Below are 16473 nucleotides of genomic sequence, written 5' to 3'. Positions count from 1 at the left end.
GGAGCTACAGGGGTAATCAGAAAGGGCAGAAACCCCAGAAACCCCTGCCATCCCCAGAGCTCACTTTCTGATGGCGAGATAAAGAATACATAATGAAAGATGTCTCTTCACAGTAGGCCACGATGTGGAAGCGATCTGAAGGAAAAGAAAGCAGGGAATGCTGATGGGAGGTAGGGGGCGGGATGCTGTTTTAACAGGGTGGTCAGGGGTGGGCTCACTGCAAAGGCTTGAAGGAGGGGAGGCAGAGAGCCATGTGGGTAGTCGGAGGCAGCGTCCCAGGCAGAGGGAACAGCCAGTCATCTGATACAGTTGAGGCCAGTGTGGCTGGAGCAGAGGGGACAGAGACAAGTAGTGGGAGTCGAGGAGAGGGAGGTGACGGGGCAGATCGTGTGTGGTGGGCCATGGGGAGGACACTGGCTTTTACCCCAAGGGAGATGGTGCCACGGGAGAGCTCAGGCAGAGGAAGGACACGATCTGACACAGATGTCCATGGGTCCCTTCGGCTGCATGTGGAGCAGATGGGGGGGGGGGGATGGGAGCAGAGGGGAGACCAGGTAGGAGGCAAGGGACAGGTGGACAGGACCAGGGTGGGGGCCTTGGAGATGGGAGAAGGGGACAGCTTCTTGATAGACTTCACAGACAAAGTCAGCCGAATTTGCTAGCTTGTTAAATGTGGGACGTGAGAAAAAGAAGAGTCAAGGACGACATCAAGGCTTTCAGCCTCATTTAATCCCAAGGCAATGCCATAAAGTACGATCATTCTTTGGTGATAGATGATGATGCCACATCCCACAGCAAGTGGCAGAGCTGAGATTCAAACCCCGTTTCTGTCTAGCCCCAGTGCTAGGCCCTCATGCTCTGTGGACCCCCCTGCCCAGGCCTGTCACAGCCTCCCCTGGCCTGGGACGGAACGGGCCAGGCCCACGTGGGCACGAGCTCAGGCACCAGTGATGCATGACACTGAGGCTGGCGACTTCACAGGCTGGGTGCCTCCCTCAGTGGCCTTCCCTCATTGCATGTCGCCCGAGTTGGGTAACCGCCTTGCTCTGCTCGCCCGTGAACTCCTACAGGGCCTGGCTGGGGCCGATTCTTCCCTGTCCCGGGCATGCCCCTGGCATTGTCCGGCTAGAGCCTGGCATGTGGCGGCCTTCATTAAGGCAACAAATATTTATGAAGTGCCTCTCTTGTGCTGGGCTGTGCTGGGCTGAGCCCCGGGCCCCGCGCTCCCGGGGCTGACAGTCCAGTGGGGGAGACAGAGCCACCTCCAGACAGTGCCGGCCCAGGATGGGCGGGGCTGGGGTGAGGGGGCACGGGGCCACCGCCTGGCCTGAGAAGGGGTCTGGGGAGAGTTGGGTAGAGGTGAGAGACCCACAAATGAACAAGATGGCCCTGGTCTCCACCCGCACAGACCCTTAGCCCCAGGGCTCGACTGACCACGGACAAGCATAAATCAGTCCGTGATTTCCAGGAAGCGGAGAGCTGGAAGTGCAGTGAAGCAGGGACAGGACAGAACGCTGGCAGCTCTGTTCGCTGGGGCTGTCAGGGGAGGCGGAGAGCTCAGGCTGAGAGGGTGCCAGCCCAGGATGAGCCGGGGAGAGGGCATGCGCAGGGTGAGAAAGAGCCTCGCATAATTCAAGAAACTGCAGGAAGCCGGTGTGCCCTGGGCACAGTAGTAAGTGTGAGGAAGCCTGTGCAGCTCATGGAGCAATAATGTGAGGTCGGCCTGCAGGGCTGGGAGCCCACGGGCGGCCCCGGGGAAGCTCTCAGCCCTGGGACCAGCGCCCAGCGTGGCCTAGGCCTCCTACGGTCAGATGTGTCTGTCACTGACTCAGAGCCCTCCTGCAGAAAAAGGACAAAGTCCTCTTGGGCCCCACAAGGCCCCACAAGATCTTTCACCATCAGCTCCCTGTCTCTATCTTCCCCTACTCACTCTGCCCTGGCTGCACTGGATTCCACACTGATACCCTGCCAGGGCCGGCATGTTTCTGCCTCAGGGCCTTTGCACAGGCTGTTCCTCTGCCAGGAACACTCTGTCCCTGTGGCTTCTCTCTCAGACTCCTTCAGATCAAATGTCACCCTCCTCATGAGGTCTCCCTGATTATCCTTGTAAAAACTGCAACTGTCCCCCCTCAGGCCCCTTCCCTGCTTTTTCAGAGTGCTTACCAGTATATACCCTGCTTTACATTTTTCTTATTTATGTGTTTGCCATCTGACCCCCTGGTTAGAGTATCAACTCCGTGAAGGCAGAGATCTCTGGCTTGTTCATAGCTGTCTCCCAGGACTGAGACCAGGGCCTGGAACATGGGAGGTGCCCGATAAATAACGGGTGAGTACGTAAAAAGGAAGGGGATGGAGACAGGGAGGAGAAGAGGAAGGGAAAGGGGAGGAAAGTGGAAGGTCTGTGAGATCCTAAGGCTTGCAAGCACCCCCAGCTTGGAGTGGGGAGTGTTAACACTTCTCAATGCTGGGCTGGGACTGAGGCCCACGGCGACACTGGTTTACCACTCCTCAGACGTTAGGAGCATTGAGGGCCGGCCTAGGAGGAGAAAGTCACTGTCGCCACCTGCTGGAGAGTAGTGTCATGACAGCCGTGCCCACTGCTGACTTAGGGCTGGTGATGCCCCTCGACCTGACGGCCCAGGGGGCATCCCCGGCAGAATTGCAGAGTCCACGTCCACAGCTATAAGCCTCTTTATTCCCTGGGCCCCATGGGAGCCCCGCCCTGTCCGTGCTATGCAGGAGAGCAGGGGCGCGCCGCCCCACACCTGCCCTGCTTTGCTCTGCGCCTGCCCGTCGGCCCTCCCATCACAGCCGGCGGGCACCCCCACCTCTCCAGGAGGGGAGAGCTGCTCCAGCTGCCTCGGGACTGCATCCACCCCACACGGGGCCTCAGAAGGGCTGGGAGTCAAGGCCTGCCCCGACTCTCCACCTGGGCCTGGGCAGAGTCAGGTCACACGAGCCAAGGCAGCGAGGCCCAGGGTTGCTGATGACAGCTGCCCCTGTGCCTAGACATACATCCTCCGGCCAACGAGGGGTCTCACCACCCAGACGTCATCCACAATCTTCCCGTCCTGCAAGGGATAAAAACAAAGGAGGTAGTGAGAGCACAGAGTCCAGAGTCTTGGGCCAGGGACCTGGATTCAAATCCAGATCTTTAATGGGTTGTGTGACCTTGGGCGAAGTGCCAGACCTCTCTGAGCCTCAGTTTTCCTCCTCTGAAAAGTGGGGATGATAGTAATAGTACCTACATCATAGATGTTGTGGGAATTAAAAGAGGTTATTTGTAGAGGGCTTTTTAAAAAGGGATCCTGGGACAAGACAAGGACTGTATAAGGTGTAGGCTATTATGAGCACAAACCCTGGGGTCAGACAGATGTCACTTATATCCCAGTGCAACGGCTCTCTACGTGGCCTTAAGAATGCTCCCCAACTCTGAGCCTCACTTCCACACTCTATATGCGGGGGAGAACTGAATGCGATAAACACATAAGCCTAAAGCCTACCCCCCGTGCATGCACCGCTCGATGAAGGGTAGTTATTTATAATAAAAAGAACTCAGTCTTTGCCATCAGATCCCAGCTCTGCCCCCAGCCGTGTGACCCTTGAAAATCACTTCCCCTCTCTGAGCCTCAGTTCTCTCATCTGTAAAATGGGAAGAAAAACTGTCCCACGGGATTGCTGTGGTGGTTAAAATGCTACTAGATGTAAAGTGTCCAGCCCAGCATCTGACATACAACAGGTGCTCAAGAAATCATCATCATTATTATTTTTAGATGACAATGGCTGGGGCTCCTAGGTGGCTCATTTGCTGAAGCGTCTGACTCTTAGTTTCAGCTCAGATTATGGTCTCAGGCTCGTGAGATCAAGCCCCAACTCGGGCTCTGTGCTCAGCTCAGAGTCTGCTTGAGAGTCTCTCTCTCTCCCTCTGCCCTTCCCCCGACCCCTTTCAAAAAATAAATCAATCTTTAAACAAATAAAATAAAATTACAATGACAAAAATAAAGAAAGGTGAACCATGATTATCTGGGTCCTTCTAACCTTGGGCCACAACTGCCACGTACGAATCATACTGGTTTCCCTCCACCTGCTCCCACCACCCACCTTTCTCAGCCCGTCCTTCAGGCTGATAAATACCTATGGAATTTACCATACTTTGGAAACTGTCCTCAACACTTTATATATAGTAGGTCAAGGAACTATTATCATCCCCTTCAACAGATGGGAAAGCCCTGGCTCAGATACTTGAAATAAGTTGCTCGAGGTCAGCCAGCCAGTAAGTAGCACAGGCAGGATTTGAACCCAGGATTTCCAGCTCCGGAATCCATGTTTTTAACCCGCTGGGCCCGGGTGCTTAGGCAGGTGATCGGGCCACCGCTCACTGACCTGGTCGTCCGACACCTGCTGGATGTGGACGTGGGTCCCGTTGAGGATGTGTAGCCGCGTGTACCCATACTCCTTCACGCGCACGGCGCTCCAGGGCCGCGGGAAGAGGGAGAAGGGGGTCAGTCGCTCCTCACAGCCCTGCCAGACAGAATCCTTTAGACCCGGGGCTGCGGTGGGTGGAGGACCCGCAAGGAGCAGAAACAACCTCCCAGGCCGGGAGACCCTGATGCCCCCAAGGAAGACGACATCTGTAAAGACTTGACCTCACTAAGACTTCTAGAAAAGTGCGTGGCTGTGAGACACTGCCCACTGCAGCGTTTTCTATAAGAGCCCTAAGCTGGAAGGCACCCAAACGCCCATCAGTGGGGGTCAGTGAAATACATTATAGCATAGCCGTCACAAAGCAGGGTGTAATACAAAGGTGGCCAAGAGGTACAATAAAAGGGAAAACGCAGTTCGAAGAGTAGACCAAACCGGTGGGTCTCAACACTGGCTGCCCAGTAGACCCTCCAAGAAAGCTTTTGAAGTCACCGGCGCCTGGGGGAGAGCGAGTGCTCAGCCTTGCAGTAGAATGCCAGGCGACATGAGCAGAGACCATGAGGGACCTTGAAAAACCACCGTTTTGCAGCCATCGTTGTAATCATTAATGGAAGCAAGAATCATCAATACATGGTCAAACTCGTGGCGAAAGTTTGAGGAATAGCCAGATAATGGCATAGTCCCGAATGATCTCGCCAGGGGAAATAATATATTAATAACCATTCATTGTATATAATATAATAATATTATAAAATATTAATAATATAATAATAGCCACAACAAATAAAATAATAAGAAAATAGAGATTGAAACAGATGTGGTTGGGACGCCTGGGTGGCTCAGTTGGTTGAGCATTGGACTCTTGATTTCGGCTCAGGTCACGATCTCAGGGTCAGGGGACTGAGTTCTGTATGGGCTCCTCCCTGGGCATGCAGCCTGCTTGGGATTCTCTCTCTCCCTCTGCCCCGCCCCTCCCTGCTCACACGCACCTGCTTGGACCCGTTCTCTCTCTCTCTCTCTCTCTCTCTCTCTCTCTCTCTCTCAAAAAACAAACAAACAAAACAAAAACAGATGTGGTTAAATGTTCACATTTGGGAAACACTGGTAAAGGGGATAGGGAAAGTCTGTATTTTTGCGACTTTTCTGTAAGTCTGAAATAATTTCAAAATTTGAAATTGAAGGAAAAACTAATCTGTGCTGATTAAAGTTCAGAATAGCGATCACCTAGGGGTCTGAGGAGCCATCTGGTGCTGATAACATTCTATTTCCTGCTCCAGGTGGTGGCTACACTGGGGCCAATGCCAGGGCCCCGTTCTCAGAGAGTCTGGTGTTTTTTCTGGAATGGGGCCCAGACGCTGGAGTTTTAAAACTTCCCCATGTAATGTGCACCAAAGTTGAGAACCCCTAGGGGATGAAGCATGATCCAAGCTGTTTTTTAAAAGCGGGTAGTCCAGTAACCCATCTCTATCAAGACAATTACTCGATTGCACATGAGGAGAACATTTTAAAATGTCATCCAAGAGACAGAACGCCAGAGTGGGACTAAGAAGGGGTGTGGATGGCTGGTGTTCACCTCCGGCCCTCTGCACTGTTTGAATTTTTTTTTAAAGATTTTGTTTATTTATTTGAGAAAGAGAGGGAGGTCACAGAGAAGCAGGCTCCCCACTGAGCAGGGAGCCCGATGCGGGATTCGATCTCATGACCCTGGGATCATGACCTGAGCCAGGCAGACGCTTAGCCGACTGAGCCGCCCAGGTGCCCTGTGCACAGTTTGGATTTTTAGCACAAGTGCTTCTTACTTTGATCTTACTAATTTGTAAGAACCAGCTTAAAAAATAAACCCTCTCTCCTTGCAGAAGTGAGTGATTCCAAGGCGGAGAGGGGAAGGGTGGGGAAACACAAGATGATCCTTGGAGCACACTGTGGGGCCAAGAAATACGGAAGAGCTCACAAAATGACGGGGGCACGCGAGGAGGCACAGGCCCGGACCTGAAGGGTTCCCAGTGGCCAAAACCAGAGCAAGCTGAACAGCAGCATAAATCACAGTCGTATCGGATTATCGCTCACAGGATACAGCAATTACCCGTGAGTCCACACTGGTATAAATCAATAATGAACTACGTAAATGGGACGGAAGGGACAGCTCTTCTTCACGAGAGGATTCTAATTAATAAATCTAGAAGGAATGAGGGAACTAGAAACTTCCCATTAGAACACCGCAGTAATAACTGTTGCTGGCAGGACCCACTGGGGGGTTCAAAAATCAGCGGGTGAAAGTTTGAGGAGAGACGGGAGATTTGCATGGCCGAAAGGAATCTCCGTGAAGATACTCATTCATTAGAAAGGGAAGTAGAATAACTTTATAGTGGAGGAACCCCACAGACAGCTCCTTAACCAGGTGATTCAGAGACACATGGACGGCAGGAGCCCCGGGTCCAATGCACCGAGGAGGACACATCACTTCTGGGATCATCTTGCCCGAAATGCATAACCTGAATCTCAGGAAAACGACGCATAAACCCAGACCCAGGGGCCTTCTGCAAAACAACTGGCCAGGAGTTTTCCAAAACATGCAGGATGAAAGACAAGGAAAGACTCAGTAGACACAATAACTAGCTCGAATGTGGGATCCTGGAACAGAAAGGGGGCATCAGCGAGGAGTTTGGTGCAAGGGGAATGGAGTCTGGAGTTCAGTGGCAATGATGATAATAAGAAGCCCTCTGTCTTTGGATCCATCCGGTAAACCTGGGCAAGGACCCCAACCCCTGCCACTCGTTGAGTCTGCGACTGAACGAGTATTTGACTGCCTGAGCCTCTGTTTCCACATCTGTACAATGGGCCTGCGACTAGGGCTACCTAAGCTCTCAGGGTGAGAGTTGGCGACAGCAGCTGTATAAACACCTGGCCCCCCAGGCAGGTATAGGAGGCAGTAAAAATCAAGAGGCAAGAAGCCAAAGGCACCCTTCCCCATGCTGCTCACAGCAGATCCCGTGATGATGTGGACCGGGCCTCGGGGGTTGGTGTAGGGCATCTCTCGGCTGCCATTAAATACCTGGAGATGGGGAACAAGGGGGAGGGGCGTGTCACACAGGGCCAAGCTTCAGGTGTCCAGGGGTCCACCGACACCAGCCGCACTGGCCCTTGTCCCTCCCTGAGACTCACCTGGTAGTCGTAAATGGGCCACAGGCGTTCGTAGGAGTGCTCGTGAGCCCACAGCTGCAGGTCGACCCCTGAGACAGAACAAGTTGCGGTCAAGCCGCTTGATCCTGGAGAGATGGGGGGGGCGGGCTGGGGCCTGGGTCTGGGAGTCCCCCAGGTCGGTCACTCACCGTATTTGTAGAAAAGATCCTCCAACCCGTAGAACTTGCCACGGAGGCCCTTGCGAACCTGGCGGGGCACGCAAGGAGGTGAATGGTGACTCAGCCCGCCCCCCCAACCACCTGGCTCTTAGCACCCCGCCCCAGGGATGGGGTCCTCACCTTGCTCTCATGCCACGTACAGTCATCCAAATCAGCATTGGAACAGTACATGGGCCGGTGGCCCATGGTAATGATCCACGGCCGGGCTGCCCGGTTCTTATTGGCTTTCTAGAGAGAAGGGCCCAGAATGAGGGGCGGGGGTGGGGGAGGGGAGGGGAGGCCGGGCAGGGGATTATAGGGGACCTCCACCCAGGTTACCTGGAGGTCGCTCTCCAGCCAGTGGAACTGTCTCTCTACCAGGTGGTGGCCGTAACTGAGGAAGAAGTAGACCTCGGTGGAGAAGGAGATGATGTGGGCAGGGCCTAGATCCCAGCTGGAGGGGTCAAAGGGCATGGGTCAGAGAGGGGGGGGTCTCCTCGGCATCTCCCATCCATCCTCCAGTCCCCAGGGTCACCCAGATTACCTGTACCACAGGCCTTCATTGTTCCCTGGCATGCTGAATCGGGCCTTGTAGTTAGAGAAGTTGCTGGACAAAAGGAAGTGAAAGGGTGGGGAGAGGGTCTGGGTTCCCTGACCCGGCCCCCCCCTCCCCACTGCCAGGCCGGGTTTGGTTCCCAGCCTGGCCCCCATCTCCTCTCCTCTCACTACCACTAACGCGCTGCTGCAGAATGAGGGACTAAGGCAAGACACTAAGTAGGACACGTCTGTTTGCACTGGTCAGACCCTCACCGGCCCTGAAGCCCCAGGCCCAAGCCCCAGGCCCTCACTAGCGTTCCTCGTGATTCCCAGGGCAGGTCATGTAGGGCAGGCTGGCGGCCACAGGTTCGATGAGCCGCATGAACTTGTCCCCGACACGAGCATTGTCCTGATCCATGTTGTAGGCGAAGTCTCCTGGGGGGCCGGGGGCGGGGGGGAGGCAGGGAGAGAATGAGGACCCAGGCGCAGCTCTCCTCTTGCCGGAACTGCTTGTCTCTGCAACCCCTGGCCCTCAGCCATCCCGGTTCTGTGATCCCTACCTCACACCCACCCACCTGTGCACTTGGAGCTGTTTCCTGAACCTGTGGCCCCTGAGACCACCCCCACCCCACCCCCACGAGACCACTCTGGTCTCTGATCACACCAGCCCCCATCTCTGCCCGCCTTCTTGTCCCTTCCCAGGACAACAACGTTCAGACTGACACGATCTGATACTGGCCTTGTACCAGGCACAGTTCCAAATGCTTTACATACTTGATCGCCTGAATCTTCAAAACACCCTCTGAGGTGGATGTTATTATTACCCCACCTCAGATGGGGAAACTGAGGCCCGGAGGGGTTACGTCCTCTCTCAAGGTCACAGGGCTGGTTAGTAAAGATCCAGGAATCTGGCCCTGGGAATCTGATTCCAGAGTCTGCGGCCATGAACCATATCAGCCCCAATCTCCATCTCCCATGTGTGTCCCTGTCCCCTGAAGCCACAGCAGCAATGATAATGACAAGGAGCACGTGGCACTTAGAGCATGCCAAGCAATGTCACCAATGTAGTCATCACGACCATCCCATGAATTCTGGACCAGCCTCAGCCCTCATTGTAATAACACGGAGGACAAAACCAATGCATGCAGCTCTCCGTGTTGGAGCTGGGATTTGAACCTGGGCAGGCTGTTTAACCACAGACACCCTCTCCTGGGCCCGTGTCTCATCGACTGTCCCTTCAGAACCACACTAACCCCAGCACGGTGCCCTCGACAGCCCCGGGATCGCCTCCCTCCCAAGCCCCACGCCTCGCCTCCGGGCGCAGCCTTGCCAATGCCTCACCCACATGGAGAACAGCATCGTACATGCCCTGCTGGGTGTCCCTGCGCAGCCGCGGGAAGGCCTTCGGGTTGTCAGCCCCCAGGTCCCCAAACACAGCCAGATGGGGGCTCCAGTGGGGACCATTCTTCAGGGCCCGGAAGCGAAACCGACGGCTCCAGCCCTGAGAACTGCCACAGCGGTAAACTGAGGGAAAGGGGAAGGTCACAGTCAGCTGGGAGCACGTCCTAGCTGCCTCCTCCCCACCCCTCAATCCATCTTCACTTGGTGGGGGGAAGGAGTGGGGATCGAGGGGTTCTGACCCATGCCCTTCGGTCCACCCCGCCCCAGACCCCAGCGCCTTCCATAGTCATGCCAGAGTCCCCTACAACAGGCGCCCCACCTGAGCCCCCTGCCAGCAGTAGCTTCTTGTCTATCTTCCCCCCCTTCCTGCTCCCCTCTCAGCACTCGGGCCTGGGGCCCTTCTCACCGTACTGGACCCCCGGCAGCAGCCCCCGCAGCGTGACCCGGTGTATGAAGAGCTTCCTCCGGAGAGCGCCCCCATCCACAAAGGGGCTGAAGGTGCCCTGGGCCAGGAGGGGCAGGGGCCCCGTTAGCTGCAGGCCGAACTGCACTTCCGATGGGGTGGGGACCCATGTGGTCCAGGTCACAGTCATGGAGCCTGGCTCACCTGGAGAGAAAGGAGCAGAGTCGGCTGGGCAGTGAGGCCCGAGCTGGAGTAGGGAGGGATGTCCAGGCAGAGCGAGGGGCAAGAGCCAACAGCTGGGAACACTTAGTCGGTAGGGACACGGGTTCCGGAGCCCCCCACCCCCCCACCCCGTAAAACCCCAGCTTTGCCATTTCCAAGCTGTGCTTCCCTGGGCACGTCACTGCACCTCTCTGAGCCCCAGTTTCCTTATCTGTAAAGTGAAATAATTATGATTTCTACTCTAAGGGTTTTTAGGAGGCTTAGGGGAATAAATACGAGCAAACACTTGGAACAGTGCTGTTAGGATTCCGTGAGTGAATGGATAGTATTGTCAATGTCATTATTTACTGCGTGCAGCCCCCGTGCCAAACATTTTACAGACATGAGATCATTGAGGGGTTATAAACTCAGATGTCTAGAAGCCTGCTAGGCAATATAAACAGGGACAAAGGCCAGCTGGAAGGAGTCAAGCAGCAGAGAGCTCTGGAGTGTGTGGCCAACTGTAGACTCCGCCCTGTCTTAAAGGGGCAGCCATGGCTCACTGCCGTGTGGCCACCATGCAGGAAGCAGGCTGAGTGCCCCTAAATCTGTCAACTTCTAGAATAAGTCTCTATACGGTGATTTTTATATGCCAGGAACAGATAGATAGATAAATAGATCCAAACTTTTTTAAAAAAGATTTTTTAATGTATTTATTTGAGAGAGAGAGTGCCCATGAGCGGGGGGAGGGGCAAAGAGAGAGGGACAAGGAGACTCCCCACTGAGTGCAGAGCCAGCCAATGAGGGGCTTGATCCCAGGACCCGGAGATCATGACCTAAGCTGAAGTCAGACGCTTAACCGACTGAGCCACCTGGGTGTTCCAATTAATCCAAACCTTTAAAGGATAACTCAAAATTCTTAAACGCCAGCCACCAAATCAAGGTTTTCAACACACCACATGGTATAGTCTGATGTTAAGAGCATGCGTTCTTGTTCCAGATTCTTCATTGCAGCACTGTTTGTAATCACAACATAGCAGGACCAAAATGCCCACCCACAAGAGAGGGGCCGAATAGACCATGTAACATCCAGACAATGGAGCACAAGGGAGCTATCCAAAGAAAGAGGACAAGTTGTAGGAACTGCTACGGAATGACGTCCAGGATAGCCAGGGAAATTAACAAAGTACACAAGAGTGTCGATAGATAGTTGCCCACTCTTCACCTTCACATAAGAGGATAGACATAGGTACCCACTCATCTGTATGAAAGAAATACAGGAAGGGTACAGCAGAAAGGAAAGACATGGGTGACTTACATGGGGTCGACGGGAAGGGGATAGGAAAGGGGAGACAGGTACAGAACAGGAAAGACCAGGACAGAAAACACTACCTTTTTTGTGTAATTCTGGCTCTTAGAATTACAGTCATGTTCCATAGTTCCTTCACGCACCCCCCAAAATAAACTAACAATTACAATAACAAAGCAGGAAGAAGCCAGTATGGCATATGAACACTGACTGATGGACGTGACTATATTTAAAAATTAAATAAAGCAACCACACTGAAGGGGTGGGTCACCAGGGATAGGTCTTGACTGGACGCTGTAAGACTATAGCAAAAAGGTACAAACTTCCAATCATAAAATGAATAAGTCACGGAGATGAAAAAAGTACAGCACAGGAAACATAGTCAAGTTTATCGTACTAATGTGGCATGGTGACAGACGGTGACTACCCTTACTGTGGTGAGCACCGAATAATGAATAGAATTGTCGAATCATTCTGAAATTAACGTAACATTGGATGTCAACTTATACTTCAGTACTAAAAAAATGCTTTTAAAAAGACTACAGAGTCGGGATGCCTGGCTGGCTCAGTCGGTTAAGCGTCTGCCTTCAGCTCAGGTCATGATCTCAGGGTCCTGGGATCGAGTGCCCCATAAGGCTCCTTGCTCAGCTGGGAGACTGCTTCTCCCTTGCTTGCTCTGCCTGCCGCTCCCCCTGCTTGTGCTCTCTCTCTCTGACAAATAAATAAAATCTAAGAAAAAAAAAAAGACTATAAAGAAGGGGCACCTGGGTGGCTCAGCTGGTTAAGCGTCTGCCTTCAGCTCGGGTCATGATCTTGGGGTTCTGGGGTTGAGCCCTGCGTCAGGCTCCCTGCTCAGCGGGGAGCCTGCTTCTCCCTCTCCTCCCCGCTCATGATCTCTGCTGCTATCTCTGTCTTTCCCTCCCATTAAATAAATAAAATCTTAAAAAAAAAAAAAGACTACAGAGAAAAAGGACCACACATACATGTTGTCACCTAGTAAATGTTCTCACAGGGATACAGGCAAATACTTCTGAAACTGCTTTATGCCTATTCTTGCATCGAACAAATACCTAAGTATACTGTAGAAGTGGGAGGTAGGTTTTGCAATGCTGGAGAAAGAAGTTACAAGTAAGGAAAGAAGAAGGCTAAAATAAGCCCGTGATGTTGGACTAGAATCAGAGGTATCAGTATGATCTCACGGCAAGTGCTAGATACATACAGATAGATACGGAAATCGAGATGTGTGCTTAAGCATGTGAAACACACACGTTTGTGAAAGGGCCTGGAAGCCATGATACCTCGGTAGCCACGAGCACACCTAGTGCTCAGATCTTAGATTCTAAATACCCATCCTCCAGTGAAAGACACCAGGGCTCCTCGCAGAAGAAGTTGATTCCAAAGACGGGACAGGAAACATACAAGATAAGCCTGGAATGACACGTGGTGCCAGAAAGTGGGGGAGCGCTCAAGAAATGATGGGGGGTTGTCAAAAGGACACAGAAGCCGATCCAAAGGAATTCCAAAAGACGAAATCCAGGACAATTTGAGTCGCAAAATAAATAACGATGGTATTGAACATTTAATGCAAGGAATCAAACTAAATATCTATAAGTCTATACTAAAATATATAAATAAATAAGTGAATGGATAGGTGGGTAGATGGATGGATGGATAGAGGAGGAACGGGACAGCTTTCCTGACAGTAAAATTTCCAGTAGAGGGAGAGAAGGAATTAGAAAGCCACAAAATCACAATCAGGCAAACACCGTGCTAATAATTTCAGGCAAGATCCACGGATGGATGCTAAAATCAGTGGGTGAAAGTTCCAAGAGACACATAATTTGCATGGTCTCAAGGAATCTCCCCCCACATATGTATTAACTGCAAAAGGAAGAAGAAAAATCCTGTGGTGGAGAAGCCCAGCAGGCACCACTACAACCACACAGTGAGGTCCACATCCCCAGTAACAGCAATGAGCTGTGTCAGCACCGTGAGCTCTCTGATTCCAGGCACCGGGGAAGACACAACATCACAGCTCCGATAGTCTCGCCAGAAAACACATAACTTCATTCTGATCAGGAGAAATATCCGACAAACCCCAAATGAGGGCTACCCTACAAAATAACTGCTGGGTACTAAAAACATGTCAAGGTCAGGAAAGGTAAGGAAAGACTGAGCACCTGGAAGGTTGGAGGTGACTAAGGAGGACAGCTAAATGCTAAATAATGAAATAACCAAGTGGGAAAACAGCTGACATTCCAACAGCAACGTCCTGCGATTTTTTTCTTAAGACTTTATTTATTTATTTGAGAGAGAGATAGCACGCGTTCGAGAGAGCACGAGTTGGGGGGAGAGGCAGAGGGAGAGGGAGAAGCAGACTCCCTGCCGAGGAAGGAGCTCAACGTGGGGCTGGATCCCAGAACACTGAGATCAAGACCTGAGACGAAGGCAGACGCTTAACCAACTGAGCCACCCAGGCGCCCAACTTTCCGGTTTTAATAAACACATTGGGGCACCTGGGTGGCTCAGTCGGTTAAGTGTTCAACTCTTGATTTCTGGTCAGGTCATGATCTCAGGGTCGTGAGATCGAGCCCCGAGTCAACTCCAGGCTGGGTGTAGAGTCTGCTTAAGAGTCTCTCCCTCCCTCTCTCTTTGCCCCCCTTCCCCTGCATGCATGTGTGCACTCTTTCTAAAAATAAATAAAGAAATAAAAATAAAAAACAAATACAAAAACATACCATAATTATGTAAGACACTAACATAACAGTAGGAGAAAGAGGGTGAGGGGGATATGGGAACTCTGTAATATTTTTGTAAATTTTCTGTTAAGTCTAAAATTAAAGCAAAGTTAAAGTTTTAAAACAAATATCGTGAGCTCTTGAGTCAGCCTGCTGGGCTTCAATTTCCCCACTATGTGACCCGGGGTCAGACCTCTTCATCTCTACGATCCTCTTCTGTAAAATGGGAGTAAGGATAGAACCTAAGGCTTCAGACCCAATATGAGGCTGAGTGACTTACCCCTCTGACGCACTTAGTAAGAGCGGATTTGCTACTGTGACTGTGCAGGCCAAACAAGGGACCCCTATTATCTCCCTGGATTTTCACAGTAACACCAAGATATGGGTTTTACTGTCGTTCCATTTTAGAGAGGTCTCCAGGCAAAGTGGCTTGTCCAAGGTCATTGGTCAACAGATGCCAAAGCCAGTTCATTCGCGTGGTTTCAAATTCTACATCGGAACTAACCTTTAAGAAATGATCTTCCTCACAAGTGTCAAGGACATTAAAAAAACCAAGGAAAGCCTGAAGAACTGTCACAGCAAGGAGCAGACTATAGAGACGGCAGTGGGATGCGGTGTGGGATCGGGGGTCGGATTCGTGGAAAAACTGGTGAAACCCAAACAAAGTCCATAGTTCAGTTGGTGATGTAATGCCAATGTTAATTTCTTAGCTTTGACGGTGGGCACAAAAGACACTGACATTAGGAGAAGCTGGGTGACAGGGGGAGAGGAATTCTGCACCATCTTCGCAACGCTTCCATAAATCTAAAATTATTTCAAAATAAAAAGCTAAAATTATTTGAAAGACAGACAGAGAGGGCTGTGTGTTGAGTTTCAGTGCAGTATCAAAAAGGAACAGGCACAATTATTTGAAACTCCTTTTAAAATCCTCCTCCCGTTTCAACCCGGAGTCTGCGCGAGACCAGATTTTCTTCGTATATCCCAACCAAAGCAACCTATCGAAACAGACAGCAGCGGAAAGCAGATGTGGGGAGAATCTGGCTGGCTCCTATTAAGCCAGACATTCAAGAGACTTAAAAAGATGTAAACCAATGCCACTCTTCGCATCAGATTTCTTTTCTTTTGTATCGTATAGTTATTTTTCATGCAAAACGCCATTTACCTTAACACAGAATGTATGTATTACTGCTCATTTTAAATGACTTAAAAATGTTTAAATGCCTCAGTTTTCGTTTCTAATATGGCAAATATTACGGATTTACTCACATAAACTAAAGCTCCTCGAGGTTCTCAATCATCTTTAGCTGCGCAAAGGGACCCTGAGACGAAAACGTGAAAACCATGGCTACGCTCCATTTTGCCACTTCACAGGTAATATCTCATTTACTCCCCGCTATGAGGTCACACTAGTGTTCTCCCATTGTCCAGATGAGGAAGGGGAGGCCAGAGAGGTTAAGTCACTTGCCCACGGTCACATAGCAGGTAAATAGCAAAGCGGGGATTAAAACCCGGGAAGTTTGGGTCCACAGCGTCCAGAGTCCAAGGCCTTACCACCACCCCTAGATCAAGGATCAAGAGGCAGCTGTGTGGGGACACAATGAATAAGGACAACAGTGGTCCCCTTTGGAGAACGCTTACTATAGTCTGGACACCACAATCATTTCCCGCAGAGCCAGCTGCCCCACTGCCCCATTTAACAGAGGAAGACAATTGAGGTTCGGGAAGAACAAAGCCACCAGCCCAGGGTCCCACAGCATCCATATGGGATACCTGAGCCCCCAACCCACTGGGCCTCCCTGGGAAATGCCCAAGAAGTGGTCCCGGAAACTTACCTGGGTAGGACAGGTGGACTTGCTCAGGGACAGCCCTGGGAGCCACTGGGGTCCCCTGGACTCCCAAGGAGAAAACCAGGAGCAGACAGCAGGGACAAAGGGGGCGCATGGTAAGGGGACAGTGTGGGGGGCAGATGGGGAAGTGGAGGGGTCCACAGTAGATCAGATCCCGTCAGGAACAGCACAAAGGGGCTGGGAAGATGGAGAGTGGAGGGAGATCAGGCAACGTCGGGGAGGGAGGCAGGATAACGGGGAGGTCTTCAAGGGGATGGTTATCCAGATGCTAGAGAGA

General features: G+C 51.9%; 1 protein-coding gene across 1 annotated transcript; it reads right to left on the bottom strand.

The window, feature by feature from the left end:
• Positions 1-2710: 2710 nt before the first annotated feature.
• On the bottom strand, positions 2711-16459 carry ACP7 (acid phosphatase 7, tartrate resistant (putative)). Its single transcript, XM_040633039.1, has 12 exons — positions 16182-16459; positions 10105-10305; positions 9639-9821; positions 8609-8732; positions 8305-8367; positions 8100-8214; positions 7902-8009; positions 7752-7809; positions 7585-7652; positions 7403-7474; positions 4384-4521; positions 2711-3071 (listed from the first exon to the last, which is right to left on the bottom strand). The coding sequence occupies exons 1-12, from the start codon at positions 16288-16290 to the stop codon at positions 3006-3008; spliced, it is 1305 nt and encodes a 434-aa protein (XP_040488973.1). The 5' UTR covers positions 16291-16459; the 3' UTR covers positions 2711-3005.
• Between the last annotated feature and the right edge of the window lie 14 nt (positions 16460-16473).

This window comes from Ursus maritimus, unplaced genomic scaffold (assembly GCF_017311325.1).
Source record: "Ursus maritimus isolate PB19 unplaced genomic scaffold, ASM1731132v1 scaffold_19, whole genome shotgun sequence".
Lineage (NCBI taxonomy): Eukaryota > Metazoa > Chordata > Mammalia > Carnivora > Ursidae > Ursus > Ursus maritimus.
This window is presented reverse-complemented; position numbering and strand designations above follow the sequence as displayed.